The sequence below is a fragment of the Prionailurus bengalensis genome, chromosome B1 (genome assembly GCF_016509475.1).
Source record: "Prionailurus bengalensis isolate Pbe53 chromosome B1, Fcat_Pben_1.1_paternal_pri, whole genome shotgun sequence".
Lineage (NCBI taxonomy): Eukaryota > Metazoa > Chordata > Mammalia > Carnivora > Felidae > Prionailurus > Prionailurus bengalensis.
The window spans coordinates 81,730,853-81,756,381 of NC_057344.1; the positions used below are offsets into that span (position 1 = coordinate 81,730,853).

A 25,529-nucleotide genomic window follows, 5' to 3' on the forward strand; every position below is an offset into this window, starting at 1 on the left:
GGGCACCACAAAACAATTGCTGAAAATACAGGCATATAAGTGACCTTTAATATTAAAATACTTTATGCAATGTCATATAAAATCATTATATAGGATACATTTCACAAGTCTCTGCTTTTAAAAGTTTTCAACAACACATCTGCGGCTAGTCCTGGGGACAGGGCTCCACTGAGAACCTTTTTTTCCAGAAGAGGAATCTGCTCCCGGACTGTGGGATGGGTCCTGAAATGGTCTAACACACTCTCCTGAATGAGATTCCACATCCAAACTTTCTGCTGCTTCTGTCGTTTGGCAGTCAGCTCCCCACTGGCGAGCATGAGGTCCTGGAATTCTTTCATTTTATCCCACATTTCAGTGATCCCCTCTCCACTTCTGGCAGAAATACGAATTACCTATTAAAAAGGGAAGAACCCAAAACCGTTTTACTTAAAATGATAGAAAACATTTTCACGGGGAGTCTGGTTTCCTGCCAATTAAGTCTTAAAGTGTATGAAAATAGGCAAGTGAAACAGAGACATTTTATCACTGTGTTGAAGTGAATATACTGAGAAACAGACTGAGGTCACTTACTAGGATTACTAAATACATGCAGAAACAAGACACTGATTCAAGCTCAAAATCTTTAGCCCAGGGTCTATTCTGGTCAATTGTTAGGATCGCTCAGATGGTCTTCAGGGGCAACACAGACAAACTGCAAGAGGGTCACGAGGATGAGAAGGGCAGGGCTGGGTGGGTTTCCCTGAGGCCTGAGTGCCAGACCATGAAACTCAGTTGAGAAAATAGCCCCCCCCCCATACCCTCCCTTTGTCAGAGTTCCCTGATTCAGCAGGTGCCAAGAGCTTAGCATCCAGCACCTGCAAGTACAACGCAGACAACGTGACCAGGGAGACCGGGAGCTGATGGGAAGACAGGTTGTGGCTGTTCTCATTGTAGTGACTGTAGCTTATTCTTTAATAACATAGTGTCCTTCTGCAGATAAAGCTGCCCACATCAATATTACCGTACCATTTATTACAGAATTTGTCTTTTTTTTTCTTATTGAAAATAGCACCCAACAAGCATAATGGGAAGGGAAGCTATCACATCAAAAGCCTCTTCTCTCCTACTCAAACTCTAATAAAGATAATCAAATCACTAATTGCTCCATAATCTTAAGAATGGTTCCTTTCAGAATGGATTTGCTATCACTTCCAAATGGCTCAAGTCAAGCATTAAGCAATCTAATCTATCCCCTCACATCTAGTTTTTGACATCTAGTGGTTGAAGGATTAGATTTAAAATCATGACTGCACACTCTGGCTTTGTCATAATTTTAAAATTGTAATCTCACATACAAGCAAAGATTGATTATCTGTCTAGCTTGGGACTTGCATCCTCTCTTCTAATGTGCATGATCCACTCGGTGAAAATGCAGAAAGGAAGGCAAGCTAACCTTTGGTCTCCAGACTTCTGAACGCCTGTGGAGTAATTTCAGTGCACTCACGTACTCTGCTTGCATCCTTCGAGCTGGCACGATCAAGTCTCCATCAGATTTAGTTATAGCTACCAGATCTGCCATCTCAATTATGCCTCTTTTGATACCCTAAAGTGAAAAAGACAGTGATGTATCAGAAACGCTTCATTTAATTATAGCCAAAAATGGGACAATAGTCAATTGAGAGTCACGCACTTTATTAACTAACTTTTTCCTCTACATCTTCCTAAACCCTGGGTTCCAGGAATTACAGTTACTCAACAGAAATTACTCAGAACCACCAGCTGTTGGGATTATGGAAGTCATCTACAATGTCTCTTCCAAGTTTAGAGACTAACATGCTAAGATACATTCACGATTAAATATGTCATTAAGACACAACATGAATGAGTGGCAGGAGACAATTCACACTGACTCATGATGGGTTCCCTTTCTCATGAGCTAACACTGCAGGATGCAAAATCATCCGTCATTAAGTGCTTAAAAAGAGAAGACACCTATCGCTAACATCTGCATTTCCATAAACAAAGTCTTTGAGGTTTTCCTTAATGTTTGTAATTTTTTCTCCAATTTACATTTGAAGAAAAATAACCTGATAGCAAACAGTGCCTCGGTCTCTGTACTACAAACACCCACACAACAGTAGTCTCTTTTGGCTGGAGCTGTCCACGTATTCCATTCACTCCCGTGTTGCGGGTGGAAAAATCTAAGTTGTACGGTTAGCTCGAGGTCATAAACTCTATTACTGTAAGTTGAGAAAAAACATACAGAATCTGTCTTTGACTCAGGTACTTTAGCCAATATGAATGCTGTTTCTTTCCCTACATTAACAGCAACTTAATTTACAGAAGTACAACACTGGAAATTTGTACTTTCAGAGATGTATACTTTGTGTTTGGGGAGAAAAAAAAGTCAATATAATTACCTGCAATTCATCTCCTCCTGCTGGTGGCAGTAGTAAAACAAACATGTCAACCATATCAGCAACAGCAAACTCCGACTGACCCACACCTGCAATTGTAAATCACAACTATATGCTAAAATATTCATAGTAATTTGCTTTCTCAACTACCTTGACCACCATTCCCGTTCCACCTCATTCACTTGTACCCACGATCACACACTCAGCCTGATCCCACTTTAAACACCCCACCTCTCGAGAATTTATTAAACGCACTGCTTTCCTAGGAGCAAACTGTGACCTTCCCAGCTCTCCCCTTCGCTTATTCCCATTAGCCTTAGTCTTGGCTGAATGGAGAACATCGAGATGTCCATTCTCTCCTCCCCCTTTGCAACTCTTTCCTGGCTTCCCTCTCAGCGGTAAGCAGCTTGAGCAATGTGGCTCTAACCCTAGATCATGTCTGTCAAGATGTTCAGCTTTCTTGCCTTCTCAACTTCCTGTGAGCCCCACAAACCCCCACCCATGGATCAGTCCAACTACCCGTGTTCTCTCCTCCGTAAGCGTGCCGGAGAAATGGCTCGAGAACAGGCACCACAGCAGGATCATGGTGTCTAACATCTGCTACCTCCTCCTCACTGCCTGGTAAAAGCAATGCCCCCAAACGCCCTCAGTCAGCTGCCTTCCCATTTCTCACAGTGGCTATTACAAACATTTACTGTGCCATAATCTCCCCGCATGATGATGACCATGACTCCTACGTGGCGGTGAAATAAAGGCAAGAACCCCCTCAGCTTTTCCCTCCCCACCCTCTGCAGATCAGCGGGCCCGAACACCAGCTCTGCTCACTGCCTCCTCTCCAGTCGCAGTATAAGAAGTACTGGCTGAAGGTTACCCTCTCTTTCCTTCCTACTTCCTCTGTGCCCTTGCCCTTGCTTTATCTTTAACTTCCTTAGTCTACGGGCTCTTGTCCCCCAACACCTGACAGGAATTGTGCTCATGTCTTTGTCATCTGAAAACCAAACAAACAGGAAAAAAATAAGACAAAAACTCACAACCTACTCCAATTATCACCATATTTCTCATTTCTCTTTATACCTAAGTGTCTAGAAAAAAAAAAAAAATCAACGTGTGCTCACTGGTCTTCACTTCATTACTTCACATTAATTTCAACCCACTTAAATCTGACTTCCACATCACCTGCTTCACTGAAACTCCTCTCGAAATTCTGTCCGTTGGGGTGGCAGAGACTTCTGGTTGTCCATTCCATATTTATTCTCCCCTATTTCCTTATCCCAATGTTGTCAGAAGCACCGATGTACCAGGCGAAAGCCCACAGTCACCTGAACCCATTTCAGCTAGAGATGATTAATTAGTGAAAGCCAAATTCACTAGATGGGGCTTTCAGGAAAGTTCTTGAAAGGGAGCTGACCCAGCTAGGAGGGGCCCACCCCTTCCCCCCACCTTCCCTCCCCCTACCTAGGTGGAGGTGACAGTTCAAGCTTCATCAGCTGTCTTTTAACCATGAGCAACCCTGAGGATGGGAACTAAGTGCTAAGAATGGAGAGCAGAGACAGAAACCCCGGGACACCGAGGGCACTGTACAATGACCAGACCTGCTTGGGACTGCCTGCCTCCAGGTTTCTTCTGTTTACAAAAAATAAACCACTCTCTGTTTGAGGCACAGTTGATTTTGAGTCTCTGGGACAAGCAGTCAAATGCAACTTCCAGGTCATGCACTTGGTTCTTATGGTCCTCTACCTTGATTCTCCTACAACCGCATGGGCAACTCTTCCCCCATCCACCCTTAGATGGTGGAGTTTCTAGTCTCCAGCCCCATCTCTCTTCATGCCCGGCCTCCACACTCTATGCGCTAAATCTCCTGAGCAAACTGCAGTTCTCTAAATGGGCCATGTCCTCTCATTCTCTTTATTTCATTTTATTTAACTCCAATTCCTCCTTCAGGATGGATTTTAACTGTCACCTCCTCCTGGAAGTCTTCCATGATCCCTCAAACCCAAGTCAGACTGTGTCACAAACATTTATCACTCAGTAATAGTGGATTGTCTCTCCAGAGGAAGGTGAATTTCTTCGGATTTCCATTTCAGTATTTTTCACTGGGTATAACTATGTGCTAGGGATATAAAGATGAAGTAAAACATGGCCCTGCATTAAAAAGGTACCCAGCTACATGAATTTTCTGAGCGAATATTGAAGACATGTGAAATGTGCTTTAAACAAAATAGGTGTTATGTTAAAATATCGTTTCCAATGCTTACAGTTCTCGTCTGGTACTTACAACACACCACCCCTGTGTAACAGTTCTCCAGACACATGGCTTTTCTTTAAAGGTAAGGATGATAGCCCATATTCTCATATCTCCTATAGAATCCAAGATACAGTACCTCGTATTTAATGACACCGTTAGTAAATATATGCTCAATGAACAAAATGGTATTAGCTGTCACTCATCTTTATATAGCATTTGTTATAGTACTTCATTGTTATGAAACAGAAAATCATACTCACCTACGGTTTCAATAAGAATGATGTCATATCCCCCTCCTTCGCACAACAGAATGGCTTCATTTGTGGTCCTTGTCACACCTCCTAAAGTCCCTCTAGTAGGAGATGGCCTGATGTATGCATTCATATCTCTTGATAACTCAGTCATTCGGGTTTTATCACCTAAGAGTGATCCTAAAACACACATTTACATTTTATAATCATGGAACACCTATAGGGGCCAATTATCAATCAGCCAATTCCCAGGGAAAGTGCCTTATGACATTTCTCCCAAGATCTCAAAATCATTTCATATAATTGAGCTTTAGCGCCACACAGTGTATATGATGTCAAATTAACACCTCAAGCCCCTCAAAATTTATAACGGCTTTCCATTGGCTAGAGGTTCAAATCTAGATTCTTCAGTCTAACACTAAAGGCCCTCACAATGCAGCCCTACCTTACCCGTCCAATTTCAGCTTCCACTGCCCCCAAATCAATCTTCCAATTCCAGCCAAGACAGCTTCTTTACTGTCCTTTTAACATTATTGTCTTTATGGTTTGCAACTGGAGATGATTATGACCCCAGAGGAAATCTGGCAATGTCTGAAGATATTTTTACTTGTCACAACGGGGGGCAGGATGCTACCGGCATCTGGTGGGTAGAGGCCAAGGATACTGCTAAGCGTCGTTCAGTGTCCCATACCAAGACTGTCATTAGTGCCAGTGCTTTAATATAAGTTCCTTGCCCATGGAACCACATCTTACATTTTCTGTAATGACTGCCGGTTCCCAGTAGGCAATTAATTTAATACCTATGGTACAGAATGAATGATGTTCCAAGGTTTACGACAGTATTTTGGTAAATGTCACTACTTGCAAATTCTAAAAGACTAAAATAAAAGCCTTGGAACTGTTGAAATTTCCTTTAACTTTTACTTTCCTCTGGCCATATAACAACATTGGAGGTGTAGTGCTGTTCTAACCCGAATTTCAATTTTCACTCTGCCTAAGAGCTAACTTTTCCACATAAAGTTGATGCTAAACATTGAGAAGTTCCTTAAAGATATGATCTCTCCACTCATGACTCCAGTTTAGAGTTCCCATAGGTTCTAATTCTCGAGCACACGCCTACCATGCATCTCAACTACCTTATTTACTTTTTTCTAAAAATATTTAGATGTTTTTCTAAAACTTTTTCCTAAAACAATTTTCTACATGAAATCATCTCTGGATAAGTCGACAATCTGCCAAAGCTATACTTTAAATTATTATCCTATAGATCTTAACACACTGAACTAAACATTATGAAATTACTCTCCCATATAATTGTCTTAGCCAGTGAGTCCAAAACTGTCACTTGCAGACCCTAAGGGAAGTCTCAAAGCTACTACTGGAATCTGTGAATCCAAAACACAACAAGGGTTGACTACTGGCCAAAAAAGGAATGCTTCTCAACCTTGGCATCATGCTACTTTCAAATGCACAGTCCTATAGCAATATTAAAGTAGAAATGTAAACTTATAGTGTCCTGTTTATCCCCATGTATTTTTTTCTTTCAAAGTCTATATATGTATTTTTTTTTCTTACCTGAGAAAGGGATGTTCATTTTTAGTTTAAGAATTAAGAACCACATAGCTATGCAACTTTAATCAGACTATCTTGTCACCATACCTGCTATCACTATCTCAAGCTATGGTTTTCTTTTGCTACTGCAAGTATTCTAGAATACTACAAAGGAAAAGAGAAAAAAGGATCTCTCACCTATATGAAAATGAGAGCCACCATAAAAAAAATTATTTGTTCTGGGGCACTTGGGTGACTCAGTCGGTTAAGTGCTGACTTTGGCTCAGGTTCTGATCTCGCAGTTCTTGAATTCAAGCCCCACATCAGGCTCACCGCTGTCAGCACAGAGCCTGCTTTGGATCCTCTGTCCCCCCTCTCTGCCCCTGCCCTGCTTGAGCTCCCGCTCTCAAAAATAAACAAACACTAAAGAAAAAAAATTCTTTGTTCAAATACTTACCTTTACCAAAGTTCTTAGACTGAAAATAAGATAATATACTGATATGGATTTAATCTTGAACGTTGTAAATACAATTTTATTTTATGGTTAACATTTTTATTTTAGTGAATCAAAAACCGTGCATACTCTCAGCTAAAGTTCTCAATGGGTGGTGACAGGAATTGTTGTCCACCTTTCTACTGACCTAAAGCCCCTAAAATATGATTATATCATCTCTATTTTTTAGCGTTAAACCCACCGTAAGCAAACCAAACATTTCCACAAAGTGCCCTGTATTCCCTCCCCCCGCCACAACACACATTACATTGTAATGGCCTGTGTGTACATGTCTGTTTCCCTCGTAAGATACAGAGCTCCGTAGGCCAGGGGACTGTGTCTCATTCACCATTACACAACATGGTACCTTCCTTGTACAATGCCTGGCCTATAGCAGACATTCAAACACTTGTGAAATGAAAAACTGCAATGTGAGAAGCCTAGATCATAAAGAGGGATAAGGGAAGAAAAACCTTCCTATTTATATGGCATGCTTTATGTTTTCCTTAAATGATCCTTTGGGGAAACTAAGTTTATTCATCGTATCTCTGATGAGCTGTGAGTAAACTCGGATGACTGTGACCCTGAATCAGTAATTGCTGAGCACTGTACGTGACATACCATGCTAAGTGCTGTAGGGACAACAGCGGTATATTACATGGACCCCCTAAGAGCTTTCTGTTGAACCGAACATGTAATATTAACGGGTGACAAATTGTAAAGAGCAATAAGATTTTCTTTTAAGCTTAAGAGATGTTACAACAATATAAGAAAAAAGGCAATGAATAGACGGACCCATTTTCTGAACTGCATAGGGGCTGATCCTGCCAGGAGGAAACAACAGGAGGGAAGTAGGGGCCTGGCCTCAGGTGTGATAGAGGGCTCAAATTTGCTTTTGATGATCTTCAACTTCTGGCACCTGTTTTCCTAGTTCTCTAAGTAGCCAGGCTACTCCTGGACTACCCACTAGCCAAGGAGCCTAATACCCCAAACTACCTCCCTCAATCTCCACCTTGCCCCTAGGACTCCCTTCTTTCAGTGAGACCAAACTCCACTAGAGGTTAGAAGTCACCTGACTGTGCAAATTCCCACTAAATTATAACAGAGAGCCCCACGAGCCCCTGCTTTGCAGTTTAAAAAGAATCAGCAATACTCACCACCACTGGTACAAGAAGAAGGGTCCACAGCTAGCACGGATAATTTGTGCCCTCTCTCAGTAAGCATTTTTCCAAAATATTCTATGAAGGTTGATTTTCCAGCACCAGGGGGCCCAGACAATCCTACAGTAGAGAGAATCCTTCTAATTTAAGAAATGAAATCAGCCCTATGATAAGTTCTATTCAAATAGATTACCTTCTATTTCTCCTAATTTATTAAAACTCCTATTAATGTATTTCACATTTCCTAAATGAAACAAAACACTATTTATCTAGTTCCTGAGTAATATAGAGGAAGAAAACAATCCTGAGCTCCATATGTTCACCAAATTCACTTTATAAGATTATAAAATAGGATATGCCTTTTTACCATAACTCAGATCTTTCTGGACAGACTTTATTGCCTCTGTCGTTAATGTGCTACATTCCCTCAACATCTGCCCACCTCTCATCATGACCAGTCATTATTCCACCTACCCCAGGGCTGTACTTTTATCTTCCCAGTGGAAAAACAACTCACTACTCTAGAAATTCCCAGTGACTGAGAAAATAATTTTCTATTTATGAAGGATAATTTGTTTCTTCCCACCCATAACTCAAAATATATCCTATAAACTGGATCCAGGAAAAATTAATTTGTCTAAAGAGAGGCAGAAAACTCCCCTGCTTGGAGAGTTCACAGAGCATGCAGATAAGACCGCACACTCTGCAGCCAGGTGGCCAGTTCCAGTTCTAGCTCCACCTCTTCCGAGCTGTGTAATCTTGGTGAAGTTACTTAACCATTCTGTGCCTTTTTCCTCTGCAATAAAATGCATATGATAGCACCTATCTCTTCAGGTTGTCGTCAAGAATTAGATGTTAATGTTTGCAATGTTTCGAACAGCATATGGCATAAAGGAAGAGATATATGTGTTATGTTCACAAAGTATATAAAACTTAAGCATTTAATTGTAATTATATTCAAAAGTATGTGTACGTCATATGGTATGCTTGGCTCCTTACTGAAGTTTTCAGGGCAGGTCTCTGTCTTAAACATCGGTACGGGTGCTGAATCTGTTACTCGTATTTATGATGGTAATAAAATAACTACCACAGAGACACAGGTTTATCTGGCCTCATAAGACCAAGATAAAAGAACCAGAATAGCAATGAAAATTTATGAGTTATTAGTTATGTGTGAGTTGCTGGTTAACTCTAGATATTTCTGGGACCTTCTCTCTTCAAATATCTTTTAGGTGTATCAAGTAAACACTTTGTTATAGCTGGAATTTCTCTTTCGGAGTCTGCTATTTTGTCTGTCTGCAATACGTAAAGATTATTAACACCCGACGTAGTACTGTCAAAATGAGGGTTCCTTCAGTGATGGCAGAATAGGATGTGTGAACGCAGACCAATACAAATGTTGGTTGGTGAACTCTTTTTGAAATTATCTTTAAAATTCATACCGTTACCATAAAAATTAGGAGGCTTTAATCCCATATCATCAATAAACTGAGATGTAAGTCTAATGCAATGCCAGTCAACTTTTAAGTGTATTTTAAGTGTATTTATTCAATTTCTGCACTTTGTTCACCATTTCTAGTTCTTTTTGGTAGGAAAGTTGGTTGGAATCACCTATTTTGCCATCATGAAAAGCTCTCACTCCACTCAAACACATCTACGTTGTTTTATAATGCGCGATTAAAAAATATATATAACAAGCTTATTTACAACTATGGAATCTAGTCAACTGTTCAAGAAATCGAGTGAACATCTAATAGTTTAGATAGCAAATGAATACGGTCCCTCCTTTAAAATACATTTTGGTATTGAGTTGGCTGTGCTTAGAGCCAAGCAACTGCCAGAAACTTTAACAAAAAGTACCTGAAAGAGGCTTGCCCATAGAAACTAATGAAACACCTGAGAAGTAGAATTTTGAAATGTGATAAGAATAATTACAGTTGATAGAAACACAAAACCAAGGCATTTACTTTAGACTATCAAGCAGAAGGACTACCAAGAGAGAGAAGTAAACCTGTAAAAGTTCCTCATATGCATATTCTATCCTGGGAGCCACAGCATGATTCTTGCAAAAATAGAAATCTTATATTATTCTCTTAAAATACAGAGCCTTGGTTCAAATGACCATGACAGTCTTCCACCCCCCAACATAACAAGACTAATATTTGCAAAGAAAAGGCATTTAAAATCCAGCCCAAAATTCTGAAAAGGAAAAAAGAATTCCCATTAGATTGAAAACTATTTAGACCTCTTTCAAAACAGACAAAATGTAGAAAAATATTTACTGAACAGACATAAAGGGGAAAAAAAAGACTGACCCACTCGAAATGCTAGTGGTTTTCCTTTATTTATTTGTTCTTGTTCTTTGTGGTAGACTAATACTTTCTGAAGAAGCACCTGGGCTAACTCTTTTTTCCTCTTGTGGGTTGATTCTATAAGAGTTATGGCCTCTGCTAAGCAGGCCCTGTGCCCTTGGATTAAACCGGTATAAAGTTTATCCACAAATCTTTGTTCTTTATCAGAAAGTTCTTCTGTGTGTTCCTTTAAAGTTGTTTGTACACATAATTTTCTCTTTAAACCATTTGACAGCAGCATCCATTTTGTACAATGGAGTCCAGGAGAATTAAATGGCTGAGCACAAGGGACTCCTGATCCGCGATGACTACTTGAGTGAAAGATGAAGTGGTAACGTCGAAAAGGTGTTCTTAAAAGGCCTTTTAGGAAATGCCGGTGAGGGTGTTGTAGTAGCATGGGAATATTCATTTTGTTTGTAACTGCAGAAAACACTGGATGTTTTTTTGGCTCAATGTGATTTGTGATTCCCTAGAAGAAGAAAACATATTTTTGCCAGTTCAATGTACAATTAAGATTCTGAAGTTAGTAAAACTGCAAGCTTAGTGGTTTCTCTATATCCTAAAACACACATAATCAGGCTTCTTGGCAGTACAAATAGGTGAAAGTTTCTTACCAAACACGAGAGAAGATCCCCCCACCCTTGCCTACAGTTAACAACCAGAGCAGCCCTAAATTATGGAGTTACTGTGAAATACAATGTACATTAAAATTTTCTTCGAAACAAAAAATATACAAAAAAACCCTGTAGGGTAGAAATTCTATGCCATGTTTATTTTCTTCTGTTTACAGACCTTACAACTTCCTCAGATCAAATATACCCTATTTTGAAACTCATTCAAAAGGTTTAAAAAAATCCCTCTGATGCTAGCCTTTTACTCTTTCTCTACAAAAAAAAAAAAAAAAAAAAAAAAAAAGTGCTTAGTAGTGCAGGCACTTGAGGTCTAAGTTTAGATAAATGTATGTATTCAATAGGCTCACCCTATTATATATTCAAAGAATGGCCTAACATAAGCATACCATCATCACCACCACCACCGCCACCGGGGCCTCCATGTGAAATGAACTGTGAGGTTTGTATGGTAACTAGATCAGCCTATCTCAAACCATGGCCAGGGGTGCCTGGGTGGCTCAGTCGGTTGAGCATCCGACTTTGGCTCAGGTCATGATCTCATAGCTCAGGAGTTCGAGCCCCGTATCGGGCTCTGTGCTGACAGCTTGGAGCCTGGAGCCTGCTTCAGATTCTGTGTCTTCCTCTCTCTGCCCCTAACCCACTCGCATTCTGTCTCTGTCTCTTTGGAAAATAAACATTTAAAAAAGAGGATTTTTTTAAAAACCATGGCCAGAACCGCCTGGCACTTACTAAAACTGCATACTCCCAGCCCCAGTGAATCAGAATCTCTGTAGAGAAATAAGCACACTGAAGTTTGAACCACTATGGAATTAGATGAGGATGCTTTATTTAGATTTACTGATACTCTCCACTCCAAACTGTATTTGACAACAAAAGCTGACATAGTACATGGAGGGTCAAGAAAATACAGAGGTATTAGCTTTTATTATTATTTATTAAATCAACAGCATTAGCTTTTATTATTATTATACCAATTTATAAAACTTTGGTTAAGAGTTAGGTCACAGATCTAGCTTCCAGTGGCAAACTACAATTTACATACAAATGATACATATGGCCTACCAAATTCGGGTTTATGATTATTTGAAAATTTTGGTTTTCAGTTCCTCGTAGCAGAATGAAATAAATTACTTGATTGCTCCAAAGTACCTCTCTAAATTGTATTTCAAGACCAATCAGCATGAAATCAATTTTACTAAATAACATTCTAACAGGAAAAAGAAGACATTTTAAGTATTTTTTATTGTTAGAACTGTAACTGCTCATCATTTTTTCTATTTTGGGGGAAATATGACTTCTATTTGTACAAAATTAGTCTTCTTCTAAAAGGACAGTTTATGGAAAACTGTGTAAAAAATGGTTCTAAAAAAACAATTTAAAACATCCACTACCACCCTTCACACAAACATACAAAAAAGATATTTAAAACAAAAAAGTTCAGAGGGGGATCTATTTTGGAAGCTCACTGTAAGCATACTTCTCAACAATACCTCCACCATTACCACAGACTGGAAGCTCACAGGGAAGAAATGTATTTTTATTTGACCACTATTTTCAAGGTGTATGCTACTTTTCAGGTCCCAGGCTAGGTTTAAGAATGATAGTGATGATGATGTTATTGTTGGGTGATGACAATGACATTTTACCATGTTCCAGTCATTTTATTCTGACCTGCTGTATTCGTTTCCTAGGGCTGCTGTAACAAATAACCACAACCTGAGTGGCTTAAAACAACAGAAATGTATTCTCTGACTGTTCCAGAGGCTGGAAGTCAGAGATCAAAGTGTTAGCAGGCCTGCACTCCCTCTGAAGCCTCTAGGGGAAGACGGTTCCCTGCCCCTCCCAGTGGCCCCTGGTGTCCCTTGGCTCATGGATGCACAATTGAGGTCTCTGCCTCGGGTTTCATTTGGCCTTCTCTTCATGTCTGTCCTCGGTGTGGAGATTTGTCTCTGAATTGGGCCCACTCAGATAATCAAAGATGATCTCATCACAAGATCATTAACTTAATGTCATCTGCAAAACCCTTTTTTTCCAAATAAAAGTCACATTCACAAGTTCCAGGGATTAGGACATGGATTTCTTTTTGAAGGCCACCATTCAATCCATTACACCTTCTTAGGTGGACTGTCAGTCTCATTATCGTACCCTAAATGACATAATCTCAGCACTTCAAAAGTCCACAGAATAAATAACACCATGTCCAAAAAATCAGCCCTCAACAAGTATAAAAAGATGGAGATCATACTGTGCATATTTTCAGACCACAACGCTATGAAACTCGAAATCAACCACAAGAAAAAATTTGGAAAGGTAACAAATACTTGGAGACTAAAGAACATCCTTATAAAGAATGAATGGGCCAACCAAGAAGTTAAAGAGAAAATTAAAAAGTACATGGAAGTCAATGAAAATAATAACACCACAACCCAAAACCTGTGGGACGCAGCAAAGGCGGTCATGAGAGGAAAGTATATTGCAATCCAGGCCTTCCTAAAGAAGGAAGAAAGGTCTCAGATACACAACCTAACCTTACACCTTAAAGAGCTGGGAAAAGAACAGCAAATAAAACCCAAAACCAGCAGAAGACAGGAAATAATAAAGATTAGAGCAGAAATCAATGCTATTGAAACCAAACCAAAATAAAACAAAAACAGTAGAAAAGATAATGAAACCAGGAGCTGGTTCTTTGAAGGAATTAACAAAATTGATAAAGCACTAGCCAGCTTGGTCAAAAAGAAAAAGGAGAGGACCCAAATAAATAAAATCAAGAATGAAAGAGGAGAGATCACAACCAACACAGCAGAAATAAAAAAAATAATAAGAGAGTATTATGAGCAATTACATGCCAACAAAATGGGCAATCTGGAAGAAATGGACAAATTCCTAGAAACATATACACTACCAAAACTGAAACAGGAAGAAATAGAAAATTTGAACAGACCCATAACCAGTAAGGAAATCGAATTAGTAATAAAAAATCTGCCAAAAAACAAGAATCCAGGACCAGATGGCTTTCCAGGGGAATTCTACCAAACATTTAAGGAAGAGTTAACACCTATTCTCTTGAAGCTATTCCAAAAAATAGAAAGGGAAGGAAAACTTCCAAACTCTTTCTATGAAGCCAGCATTACCTTGATCCCAAAGCCAGACAAAGGATCCACCAAAAAGGAGAATTATAGACCAATTTCCCTGATGAACATGGATGCAAAAATCCTCAACAAAATATTAATTAGCCAGCTGGATCCAGCAATACATTAAAATTTATTTACCACAACCAAGTGGGATTTATACCTCGGATGCAGGGCTGGTTCAATATCTGCAAAACAATCAATGTGATTCATCATATCAATAAAAGAAAGGACAAGAACCATATGATCCTCTCAACAGATGCAGAGAAAGCATTTGACAAAATACAACATCTTTTCTTGATAAAATCCACCAGAAAGTAGGGATAGAAGTATCATAGCTTGATATCATAAAAGCCATATATACAAAAGACTCAATACTGATATCATCCTCAATGGGGAAAAACTGAGAGCTTTCCCCCTAAGGTCAGGCGCAAGACAGGGATGTCCACTCTCACCACTGTTATTCAACATAGTATTGGAAGTCTTAGCCTGAGCAATCAGACAACACAAAGAAATAAAAGGCATCCAAATTGGCAAGAAGGAGGTCAAACTTTAACTCTTTGCAGATGACATGATACTTTATATGGAAAACCCAAAAGATTCGGCCCCAAAACTGCTAGAACTGATTCATGAATTCAGCAAAATTGCAGGATATAAAATCAATGCACAAAAATTGGTTGCATTCCTATACACCAACAATGAAGCAACAGAAAGAGAAATCAAAGAATCAATCCCATTTACAATTGCACCCAAAACCATAAAATACCTAGGAATAAATCTAACCAAAGAGGTGAAAAATCTATACACTGAAAACTATAGAAAGCTTATGAAAGAAACTGAAGAAGACACAAAAAAATGGAAAAAAGATTCCATGCTGCTAGATAGGAAGAACAAATATTGTGAAAATGTCGATACTACTCAAAGCAATCTACATATTCAATGCAACCCCTATCAAAATAACACCAGCATTCTTCACAGAGCTAGAACAAATAATCCTAAAATTTGTATGGAACCAGAAAAGACTCCGAATAGCCAAAGCAATCTTAAAGAAGAAAGCCAAGCAGGAGGCCTCACAATCCTGGACTTCAAGCTGTATTACAAAGCTGTAATCATCAAGATAGTATGGTACTGGCACAAGAACAGACGCTCAGATCAGTAGAACAGAATAAAGAACCCAGAAATGGACCCATAAACGTATGGCCACCTAATCTTTGACAAAGCAGTAAAGAATATTCAGTGGAATAAAAACAGTCTCTTCAGCAAGTGGTGCTGGGAACACTGGACAGCAACATGCAGAAAAATGAACTTGGACCACTTTCTTACACCATACACAAAAATAAACCCAAAATGGATGAAAGACCTCAATGTAAGACAGGAAGCCATCAAAATCCTTGAGAAGAAAGCAGGCAAAAACCTCTTTGATCTTGGTTGCAGCAACTTCTTACTCAACACGTCTCCAGAGGCAAGGGAAACGAAAGCAAAAATGAACTATTGGGACCTCATCAAAATAAAAAGCTTCTGCACAGTGAAGGAAACAATCAGCAAAACTAAAAGGCAACCGACAGAATGGGAGAAGATATTTGCAAATGGCATATCAGATAAAGGGTTAGTATCCAAAATCTATAAAGAACTTTTTAAACTCAACACCCAAAAACAAATAATCCAGTGAAGAAACGGGCAAAAGGCATGAATAGACATTTCTCCAAAGAAGACATCCAGATGGCCAACTGACACATGAAAAAATGCTCAACATCACTCATCATCAGGGAAATACAAATCAAAACCACAATGAGATACTACCTCACACCTGTCAGAATGGCTAACATTAACAACTCAGGCAACAACAGATGTTGGCGAGGATGCGGAGAAAGAGGATCTCTTTGCGCTGCTGATGGGAATGCAAACTGGTGCAGCCACTCTGGAAAACAGTATGGAGGTTCCTCAAAAAAACTAATAATAGAACTACCCTACGACCCAGCAATTGCACTACTAGGCATTTATCCAAGGGATACAGGTATGCTGTTTTGAAGGGACACATACACTCCAATGTTTATAGCAGTGCTATCAACAATAGCCAAAGTATGGAGCTCAAATGTCCATGAATGGATGAATGGATAAAGAAGTGGTGTACACACACACACACACACACACACACACACACACAATGGAGTATTACTCAGCAATCAAAAAGAATGAAATCTTGCCATTTGCAACTACATGGATGAAACTAGAGGGTACTTTGCTAAGCGAAATTAGTCAGAGAAAGACAAATATCATATGACTTCACTCACATGAAGACTTTAAGACAGAGGACAGATGAACGTAGGGGAAGGGAAAAAAAAAATATAAAAACAGGAAGGGAGACAAAACAGAAGAGACTCTTAAATATGGAGAACAAACAGAGGGGTTACTGGAGGGATTATGGGAGGGGGATGGGCTAAATGGGTAAGGGGCATTAAGGAATCTACCCCTGAAATCACTGTTGCACTATAAGCTAACTAACTTAGATGTAAATTAAACAAATAAAAAATAAAAAAATAATAATAACACCATGTCCAAAAAAAAAAAAAAAAAAAAAAGAACCCATGAAGGGCTGTGGGAACAGAGAAAATTATAGAAACTAACTCTCCTTGGGGAGTAGAAGGTTCGAGTCATGGAGGGGTCAATGTCAGGGCTAAGTCTGAAAGGATTACAAAAAAAAAAAAACAAAAACAAAAACTGAAGGACGAGACAGGCTTTCCAGGCTGATGACTTAATGTACAGAGTCACAAATGGAAATTGGTCTCTTCCCTGCCATCAGAGAAGATTGAACAAGTCAGTGAGGCAGAAGCCTAGTCTATATATGGAACTAGTGTAGGAGATGAAGCTGGACCAGGATGTAAACCGAGGCCAAGGAGCTATATTTTGCCTTGTTGGCAGGGGAGACACAACAGTGATCTATACAAAGGTTAGTGACACCATCAGCTCTGGTTTTTAGGAGATAACACCGGGAATGGTGGTAAGAAGAGTAATTAGACCCTGGTAACATAAAGCCCAGTTTAGGAAACCCTAGCAAAGACCCAAAAGGGATGATGAGGACCTGGACTTAGGCAAGGCATTAAGGGAAAGACAAGTCAGATTCAAGACCTTATTGTCCACACTAGAATCCTCAAAGCTCACTACAGAGGCTGGCAAGTTGCAGTTGCTGAAAAACAAACAAAAAAAGGCTGCCAATCTGAACTCATTTCATTTCCCACCTGCCTGTCACTCAAGAGCTTATAATCCATTTTCAAATACTCCATTTCACTTTATTTCCCCAGACAATTCTATGATGACATTTATTATTATTATTATTTATTCTCACTTAACAAGGGAAGGAAAACAAGAGTGAGTTAGGTAACTAAATTAGTCATAACCAATGGGCGGGCCAGGATTCAAACTCAGGTCTTTTGACTCTCTGTGGCATTTTTTCTTAATAAATTATTTTGGGATAAAGGAGAAGTCTTTTGACTAAAAGGTATTAGTAACCCTGCCCCTCCCAAAGCAAGTAAAAAGCATTTTTTAAAAGTATGCAGTGACAGTGGCAGCATTCGGAAGAGCCAAAGCGCAGAGAAGAGGAAATGTTGACCAGGATACAGAACATTCTTACTACCAATCCTCGTCCTATCCTCCCATAGGAGAGATGCTGTCTATAGAGTCTAAGAAAAAATTATAACTATTTAAAACATTCCCTTTAACAAATTTTACCATGACTGATTCATTACCCAACAAAGCTATGCTCAAAAACGAGAAAGTAGTATGTTGAGAGACAGAGAAAGAAAATTATAAAGCACTCATTCAAGAAACACTTGAGCATTTACCATGTGTCATGCAATAGTCTAGGGGATATAATGATCAAAACAGAACAAAGTTCTTGCCCTCATAAAGCTAACATCCTAGTAAGAGAAAACAGATAATAGACATATAAATAAGGAGGCCAGTGTGGCTAGACATTAATAAGAGGGGAAATATAGGAGAGAAGGCCAAAGAGGGACATACAACTATAGATAGGACTGGAGGAACTCTGAGAAGGGAAGCGATAGGACAAAGGAGAACCTGATGTGACTTCTGTTTTAAAAGGATCTGATGGGGATGCAAGAACAGAAATGGGAAGGCCAGCTAAGAGATCAATGCAATAACCAGATGAGAAATGATGAGGACAGGAACCAGGTGGGGATGGCGTTAAATCAGGATTCTGGATGAATTCTAAAGGACCTGTTAATGAATGAGATATAGGACGGGACAGAAAGATAGCAGTCAAGGATGAGGCACAGGTCTTACCCTGAGCCACAGCAAAGATGGAGTTGCCCTTTAATGAACTGAGGAAGACTGCAGGAAGTCAGGTTTTGGGTAAGATTAGGCGTGTTTAGTTTCTGATACGTTAAGTTTAAGATGCCTACTAAATATCCAAGTGGCATCCTGAGTAGGCAGTTGTGTTACTAGTCTCAGGAAGGGGTCAGAGCTGAAGTGTAAATTTGAGAATCATTAAGTGTTTAGGTGTGATTTAAATCCATGAGCCCAAAGGGGATTACCAAAAGTGTGACTGGAAACAAGGTGTTACACCATTTTTCATAGAATTTTACATACAAACACACATACAGAGAAATACATATGTCAAAACATTAACTTCATCTATAAATGAGTGGTATTATAGTGCTTATATGTTGTTTTTTGGTTAATCATATTTTTCTGATTTTTTAAAAGAAGTATATGTTACTGTTGTAGGCAGAAGCTCCCCGCCCCCCGCAAGAGATGTCCTTGTCTTAATCCCTGGAACCTGTGAATATGTTACCTTACATGGCAAAGCAGAATTAAAGTTGCAGATGAAATTAAGGTTGCTAATCAGCTGACTTTAAGATAAAATGATTATCCTGGATAATCCAGGTGGACCCAATATAATAACCAAAGTCCTTTAAAATGAAAGAGGGAGGTGGAACAGCAAAATGATGTCACGTGAGGAGGACTCAGCCCACCCTTGCTGAACATCTAGGATGGAACAAAGATGCCTTGATTCTAGCCCCGTAAAACCTACGTCAGACTTCTAACCTACAGGACTCTAAGATGAATAATTCGTGTTGTTTTAAGCTATGAAGTTTGTAGTTATTTGTTATAGCAGCAAAAGAAAACTAATACAGTTGCTATAGTAAAAAAAATCATTTTAAAGATAAAACACAGAATTTGTATACTTTTAATAAGAAATGTCTAGTAACTATTCATGATTTAATTTTTACCTTTGTCTGTATCTGTAATCTGTAACTTGCTTCCTTCTGCACTGAGATTTCATAATGTGAGAATCAAACCTGATGAGTCCTTAATTTAAACAGTTACTATGACCAACAACATTACATTCAATGTATATTTATATGTCAATTTCTCAATTAAACATAAAATTAACATATATACTAAAAAACCTAGTAAAAAGAATTATTTACGAGGTGAAAAAAGTGATAATCATATTTTAGCTATGCTTCTGTGCACAGGTTCTATCAGAATTCTCATATTAAGATATGAGGTTCAACATAATATTAAGATATGAAGTTCAACTCTGAAATAATGTGATATACGTGGGCTACTAACCATTTTTGAGGACGGCAGCTTTAAAAAACAAACACAAAAATTCTATATGCTATAATAAAAATTCGGCGGAATGCTAATTAAATTAGCAGAATGCTTATCTTCCACATTTTTGCATGACAAACTCCTACTCAGTTCAAACATACCTCTTCTAGGACACATCTTCCCCCACCTTTCCCAGGCAGTCACCTGTTCTATCTGCAAAGCTCCACAACGTTTTATTCATCTTTTCTGATTTATCTATTTACAGATCTCTCCCCACCAATTCTGATCCCTCAGCCCAGCCAATGACTGTCCCAGAGAAGAGACAGTGTCTTATTCTGTTTCCTCGGAATCCAGCACAATGCCAGGCATATAGTAATCGGTTAATTTTTTTAAGGTTCATGAGTGGACTCTCTACTTATGTTAATCTAATATACTTGAAAGGAAAGTGAGTACCTCCTTAACCTGTGTGATCTAAAAACATTCTACCTTCTAAGTTCCCTGTTTTGAATCAAGGCACCTTTGACATCTAACTAATCTTCCAAAACAGAAAAACAGAAAGATAAATTTGTAAGCAATCAAAACCCAGTAATAAGAGTTCACGAGATGAAAATATGTCCACTTCTAATGATGCAAACAAACAGTATTCCCTAAATAAATGAGATGAAACTAAAAACTGTCTAATAAATAGTAATATAAGTTGCTCTAACATTTAGAATAGTTATTTCTTACAATAATTTAATCAAAGTCTTTTTCAGAAAATCCAGACCAACTATCTGACAAGCTTATGGTTTACACTGCAGAGTTTATCACAATTTGGGATTATGAAGTTCTCTGTCCTTTGATACCAATACAGATCTTAAATGGCTTTTAAGTGACAAGAATCAGGAAAAAGATGATATCATTTTCCCCCATTCTTTTGTGAAAACCAAAGAGCTACCCAGATGTATATAATTCAAGGTTTTTACACCTTCAAATCTCTGGGGCTGATTTTCTTGCTGCCCCCAAACCTTCTGGACCATGTGAATAGCAGAGCAGCAGCTGTTACCTTTCACTGAGCATTTATCATGTGTGAGACATTCCTGTATACATTTCCTCAGCTAAGCCTCACAATAGCAGACAAGATTCTATTTTATAGGTGAAGCTCAGTAAAGTTACACTGATTGACTTAAGGCCTCACAACTAACGGCAGAACTTGGGAAAAACTATGGATTTGAAAAATCAGATCTATGGGGCACCTGGGTGGCTTGGTCGGTTAAGTGTCCCAATCCTGATCTTGAATCAAAGGTCATGATCTCTCGGTTCGTGGGTTCGAGACCTGTGTCAGGCTCTGCGCTGATGGTGATGGTGTGGAGCCTGCTTGGGATTCTGTTTCTCCTTCTCTCTGCCCCTCCCCTGCTTGTGCTTTCGCTTTCTCTCTCTCTCTCTCTCTCTCTCTCTCTCTCTCTCTCTCTCTCTCGATAAACTTAAAAAAATAAAAATAACAATAAAAAAATCCAGATCCATATGAAGACAGGTGGTGTCATGTCACATCAAGAGAACACCAAATAACCCCTTACATTTAAATACAGAATGATTATGGCAGGCTGTTTATCTTCATTTTTTTTTCTTTTTGCTTAAGCCATAATGAAAAATTAGTTTACATCTTCTGTACAAACCTTACCAGTAGGAGATCCCAATAGTATATTAGGTGATAGAATAAGCCAAATTTATACAAGTTTTAAATGTTTTTCACTCCACAAATAACTCACACCTGATAACTCAGTGTATAACATACTTAAACCCATTAATGAATCAACCAGATTTTGAAGAAGTCCATAATTTCTTTTAAAGCCAGTGTAATTCAGCCTTGTCTGAACAACCCTCCACCATTATAATATGTCACCTACAGAACAGACTAAGCCTTTAGAGTAGCAAAATTATGGAGGTAGGGAAAAAGACTTCCCATCTGTACATGTAACTAAGCATCTTCTCCTGCTTTCTTAAGGAAAGAAATTTTAAAACTTGGCCAATAATCAAATTAAACTGTTTCAATGAATTTTCATGATTCCTGAGAATCGTGGAGGTCTCAACCTACAATTTTAAGCTGTGTACTACCAAAATACAAGAGAAATTTTGCAGCATTTACAACATTCAGTGAGATCTCTCAAAGCATTGCCATTTGTAATAAACCAGAATGTCAATTTGTTAATATACAGTGAAAAACACCAAGTGGGCAAAAATACTAAAATGAGTTGGTAAGTGAAACCCCTCTCAAGCAAAAGGTTCACATGGACAGCAACATTTTAAGAATCACATTTGTTTTCCTCCAATACTTCTTTTATATCCATTCCCTCTACACCACCCTCATTCCCACCTTACTATAATGGCTTTCAAGCTTTGATCACGGTCCATGGGAAGAAACACACTTACATCAGGCCAACAAATAGGAATATAGCTGAAACAAAAGTTTCACAAAACATTTCTTACTGCTAATTCACGTGATACACTCTAATGTTACCTTTCCTATTCTGTTTTTTTTTTTTTTTAATGCAGATTACAACCTACCACAGGTACAACCTTACGCCTGAAAAATGCTCATCTACTATGACCATATTACCACTTATCATAATATGTAGGTCTATTTTACTCCTCTGTTTAAAATACTTAAAAAGTCCCCTCTGCCTTATCTGTAAAAAAATAAATAGGGGCGCCTGGGTGGCGCAGTCGGTTAAGCGTCCGACTTCAGCCAGGTCACGATCTCGCGGTCCGTGAGTTCGAGCCCCGCATCGGGCTCTGGGCTGATGGCTCAGAGCCTGGAGCCTGTTTCCGATTCTGTGTCTCCCTCTCTCTCTGCCCCTCCCCCGTTCATGCTCTGTCTCTCTCTGTCCCAAAAATAAATAAACGTTGAAAAAAAAAATTTTTTTTTAAAAATATAAAAAATAAATAAATAAATAAAAAGTTTTCCTGGGATTCAGCCATTCATTTATTCAGCAACTATTTATTGAGAACCTACTATATGCCAGGCACTGTGCTATACATCGGTATATGTGCCCAACATAGCTTCTGACATCATAAAGTTTACAATCCAGCTAAGACAGTTATTACATAAATAATAACTCTCCAACTCCAACTTAATTCATTCCCCTCCTCCACTTTTACCACATGGCTATAACTATTCTGATCTGCACGCAGGTCCCAGAAAAACCACTCTTAAACATCTTGGCCATTGTCCATGATGTTCCTTCTGATTGGAATCCCTTCTCTCCTTTAATCATCTCACAAATTCCTCTTCAGCCTTCAAAAATCAACCCAAGTGTCTCCTCTATAAACAGTTCTCTGCCCCTTTCCATGCCCTTTCAGTTGTCACTCATATCTCTTGTCATCCTACGCAGGCTATATCCCTCAATTATAATGCTGGTCACATTGTTAAGTTGTTAGTCTTGCCTAGACTATGAGTTATCTTTGTACCCACAGCATATTTTATTGCTCACAGAATAAAAGAATGTGTACTAGAATTTTGTATGGGTCAATAACTCCATTATGCTGATTACTCAATTAATCAATGTTTGAAAACATACATTTTGCTAGATTTTACAGTAAATATATATTTATTTAAGGATTCTCTTTTTAAGGTCTTATTTCAATATATGGATGTTTTCCTTCATTAAAAATTTGCTCAGCAGCAGCCAGTCTGACTTGGGATATTTGTTGAAATTGATCCAATGAATATTCTCAATTTCAATAACTACCCTGGCAAGAAAAAGCATACAGGATTTCCAAAATCAATACCTTAGGTCAGTGTCTGCAGCAAAGCACAGTTCATACAGGCAATGCAGTGTTACACCATGTGTTTCCATTTCTCAATGGTAATCATTTTTGATTAGAAGATAAACTGTCAGGTGCCATTAATCTGTTTACCATCTCCCACCATCCCCCACAGAAGGTTTTACATTCTCCTTTTCAAATAATCTCAGGAAATTTTGGTAGAGCAGAATGACTTTTTAAACAAGCAACTTTTAAATAGGTCATTGTTATATAAGAGTAATACTGAACACATACGGAACTCATGCAGGAAATACTCTAAGGTTCCCTGTCCACTATACCTTTTATCACATTTCCAGTTACGACTCACATTTCCCAATTTCCACTTTTAGGTTTCAATCTGTTTGGGAAATCTCTATTTTTTAAAATTTCATCACCATTAAACGTTTTCATTCACCCCGATTGCTATCACCCAAGTTCAAATCCAAAATGGTCTTGGGGAGCCCTATGTACATCTATATATGAGGGACCCACATATCCTCATACATGACTATATGAGGAACAGTCAGCTAACAGGCAAATGTTTCAAGCAGTCGCCAGTCCTTCCCATGCCAAATATAGGTTTTCTTTAGTCTTCAAATATCTCAAGATGATATTTACATTTCTTATGGTTACATAACTTTTAGCATGTTTTGCCTCTAACAGAACACAGCCCTAAAAATAACTGAATTGTTCCCTTTTTAAAATTCTTATTACCTTGAGCACAAAACAATATTGTTTACTAATAAAAGAATATTTGGGGGGGAGCCTGGGTGGCTCAGTTAGTTAAGCATCCGACTCTTGATTTCGGCTCAAGTCATGATCTCATGGTTCCTGAGGTCAAGCCCCAGTCAGGCTCTGCACGGACAATGAAGAGCCCGCTTGGGATTCTCTCTCTCCCTCACTAATAAACTGAAAAAAATAAAATAAAATAAAATAATACTTTGTGGACATTGCAGATGACCCAAAATGATTTAGTATCTTCACAGGCCTCCAGGAAAGTTGATTTCCTACCAACTTGGAAGAGCTATAATGATCAGTTTTCCTATGTATATGTACTAGGGCACAACTCTTAAGAAAGATAATAAAAAAATTTATCATGGCATTTTTGCTTAGGTGGTCTTTCATTTGCTAATAAGAAATATAAATTATTTGAATACAGTATGTCTGCTAGAAGAGACTTAGCCCATGCCTTTCCAGAGTACTTGACAAAGTCTAGGTACTCTGTGACTTTCAGTATGAACCTACTTTACATCCTAGATTATATTCCATACAAGTTTTAATTTCACTCTTTGATTGTAGCTACACTGGACTATCGTGCCTTTTCCCTCTCCATCCTTTGGTTAACCATTCACCAAGTTTGGCATCGGCAAGAGACCAGCCAGCAACCTCACCAAAATTTCCTTACTGTGGCACAACAGTAAGCTCACAAACCTGACTAAAATGATGTAAATTTTAAAATATTGTTTTACAGCGCGACCCTTCCCTTTGAACCAAACTTGCCGACGCCTGCCTGTCAGCACATACTCCGCATTCCCAATATCGCCCAATCCAACAATATTCTCCTTTTCCCTCCCCCATCCCAAATCCTCCAGGAGGCGCCCCCGACGCTGGGGTTGGCCCCCACCGGCCGCGGGAGGCCAGAGCCAGCTCGGGCTCCAGACGCCTCGCGCAACCCCCACCCCGCACTCACCCTCCCGAAGCCACGGAAGTGCGGCCCTGCCCCACCCCTTCCGCCAGGCAGGGTTCGCCCCGCCCCGCGCTGGCCGCGACGCGCAGACGCAGGACCCGGTGCCGGACGCGCGGAGCCCCGGAGGGCGGCCGGGGGTTGGAGGGCGGCGCAGGGCGGGACTAGGGTCCTGGCGGACGTGGCCGCAGAATTCCGTAGTGTGCTGAGAACGCGTGTGCTTTAAGGCCTGTGGGCCTGCGTCGGGGTGGGGAAGTTGGTCGGGCGCTGGGAATCTG

At 39.2% G+C, this 25,529-nt stretch overlaps 1 protein-coding gene across 2 annotated transcripts; it reads right to left on the minus strand.

Annotated features, from left to right (window-relative positions):
- Positions 1 to 26: 26 nt before the first annotated feature.
- MMAA (metabolism of cobalamin associated A) lies at positions 27 to 25,310 on the minus strand. 2 transcript variants are annotated; one of them, XM_043568042.1, is made up of 7 exons: positions 25,258 to 25,310; positions 10,412 to 10,916; positions 8,094 to 8,216; positions 4,902 to 5,072; positions 2,400 to 2,485; positions 1,433 to 1,582; positions 27 to 392 (listed from the first exon to the last, which is right to left on the minus strand). In XM_043568042.1, exons 2-7 carry the CDS (start codon positions 10,854 to 10,856, stop codon positions 102 to 104), a joined length of 1,266 nt encoding a protein of 421 aa, XP_043423977.1. In that variant the 5' UTR covers positions 10,857 to 10,916; positions 25,258 to 25,310; the 3' UTR covers positions 27 to 101. The 2 variants fall into 2 exon arrangements, with proteins under 2 accessions (XP_043423977.1, XP_043423981.1); XM_043568046.1 differs by lacking the exon at positions 25,258 to 25,310 and adding an exon at positions 21,020 to 21,062.
- Positions 25,311 to 25,529: the final 219 nt, after the last annotated feature.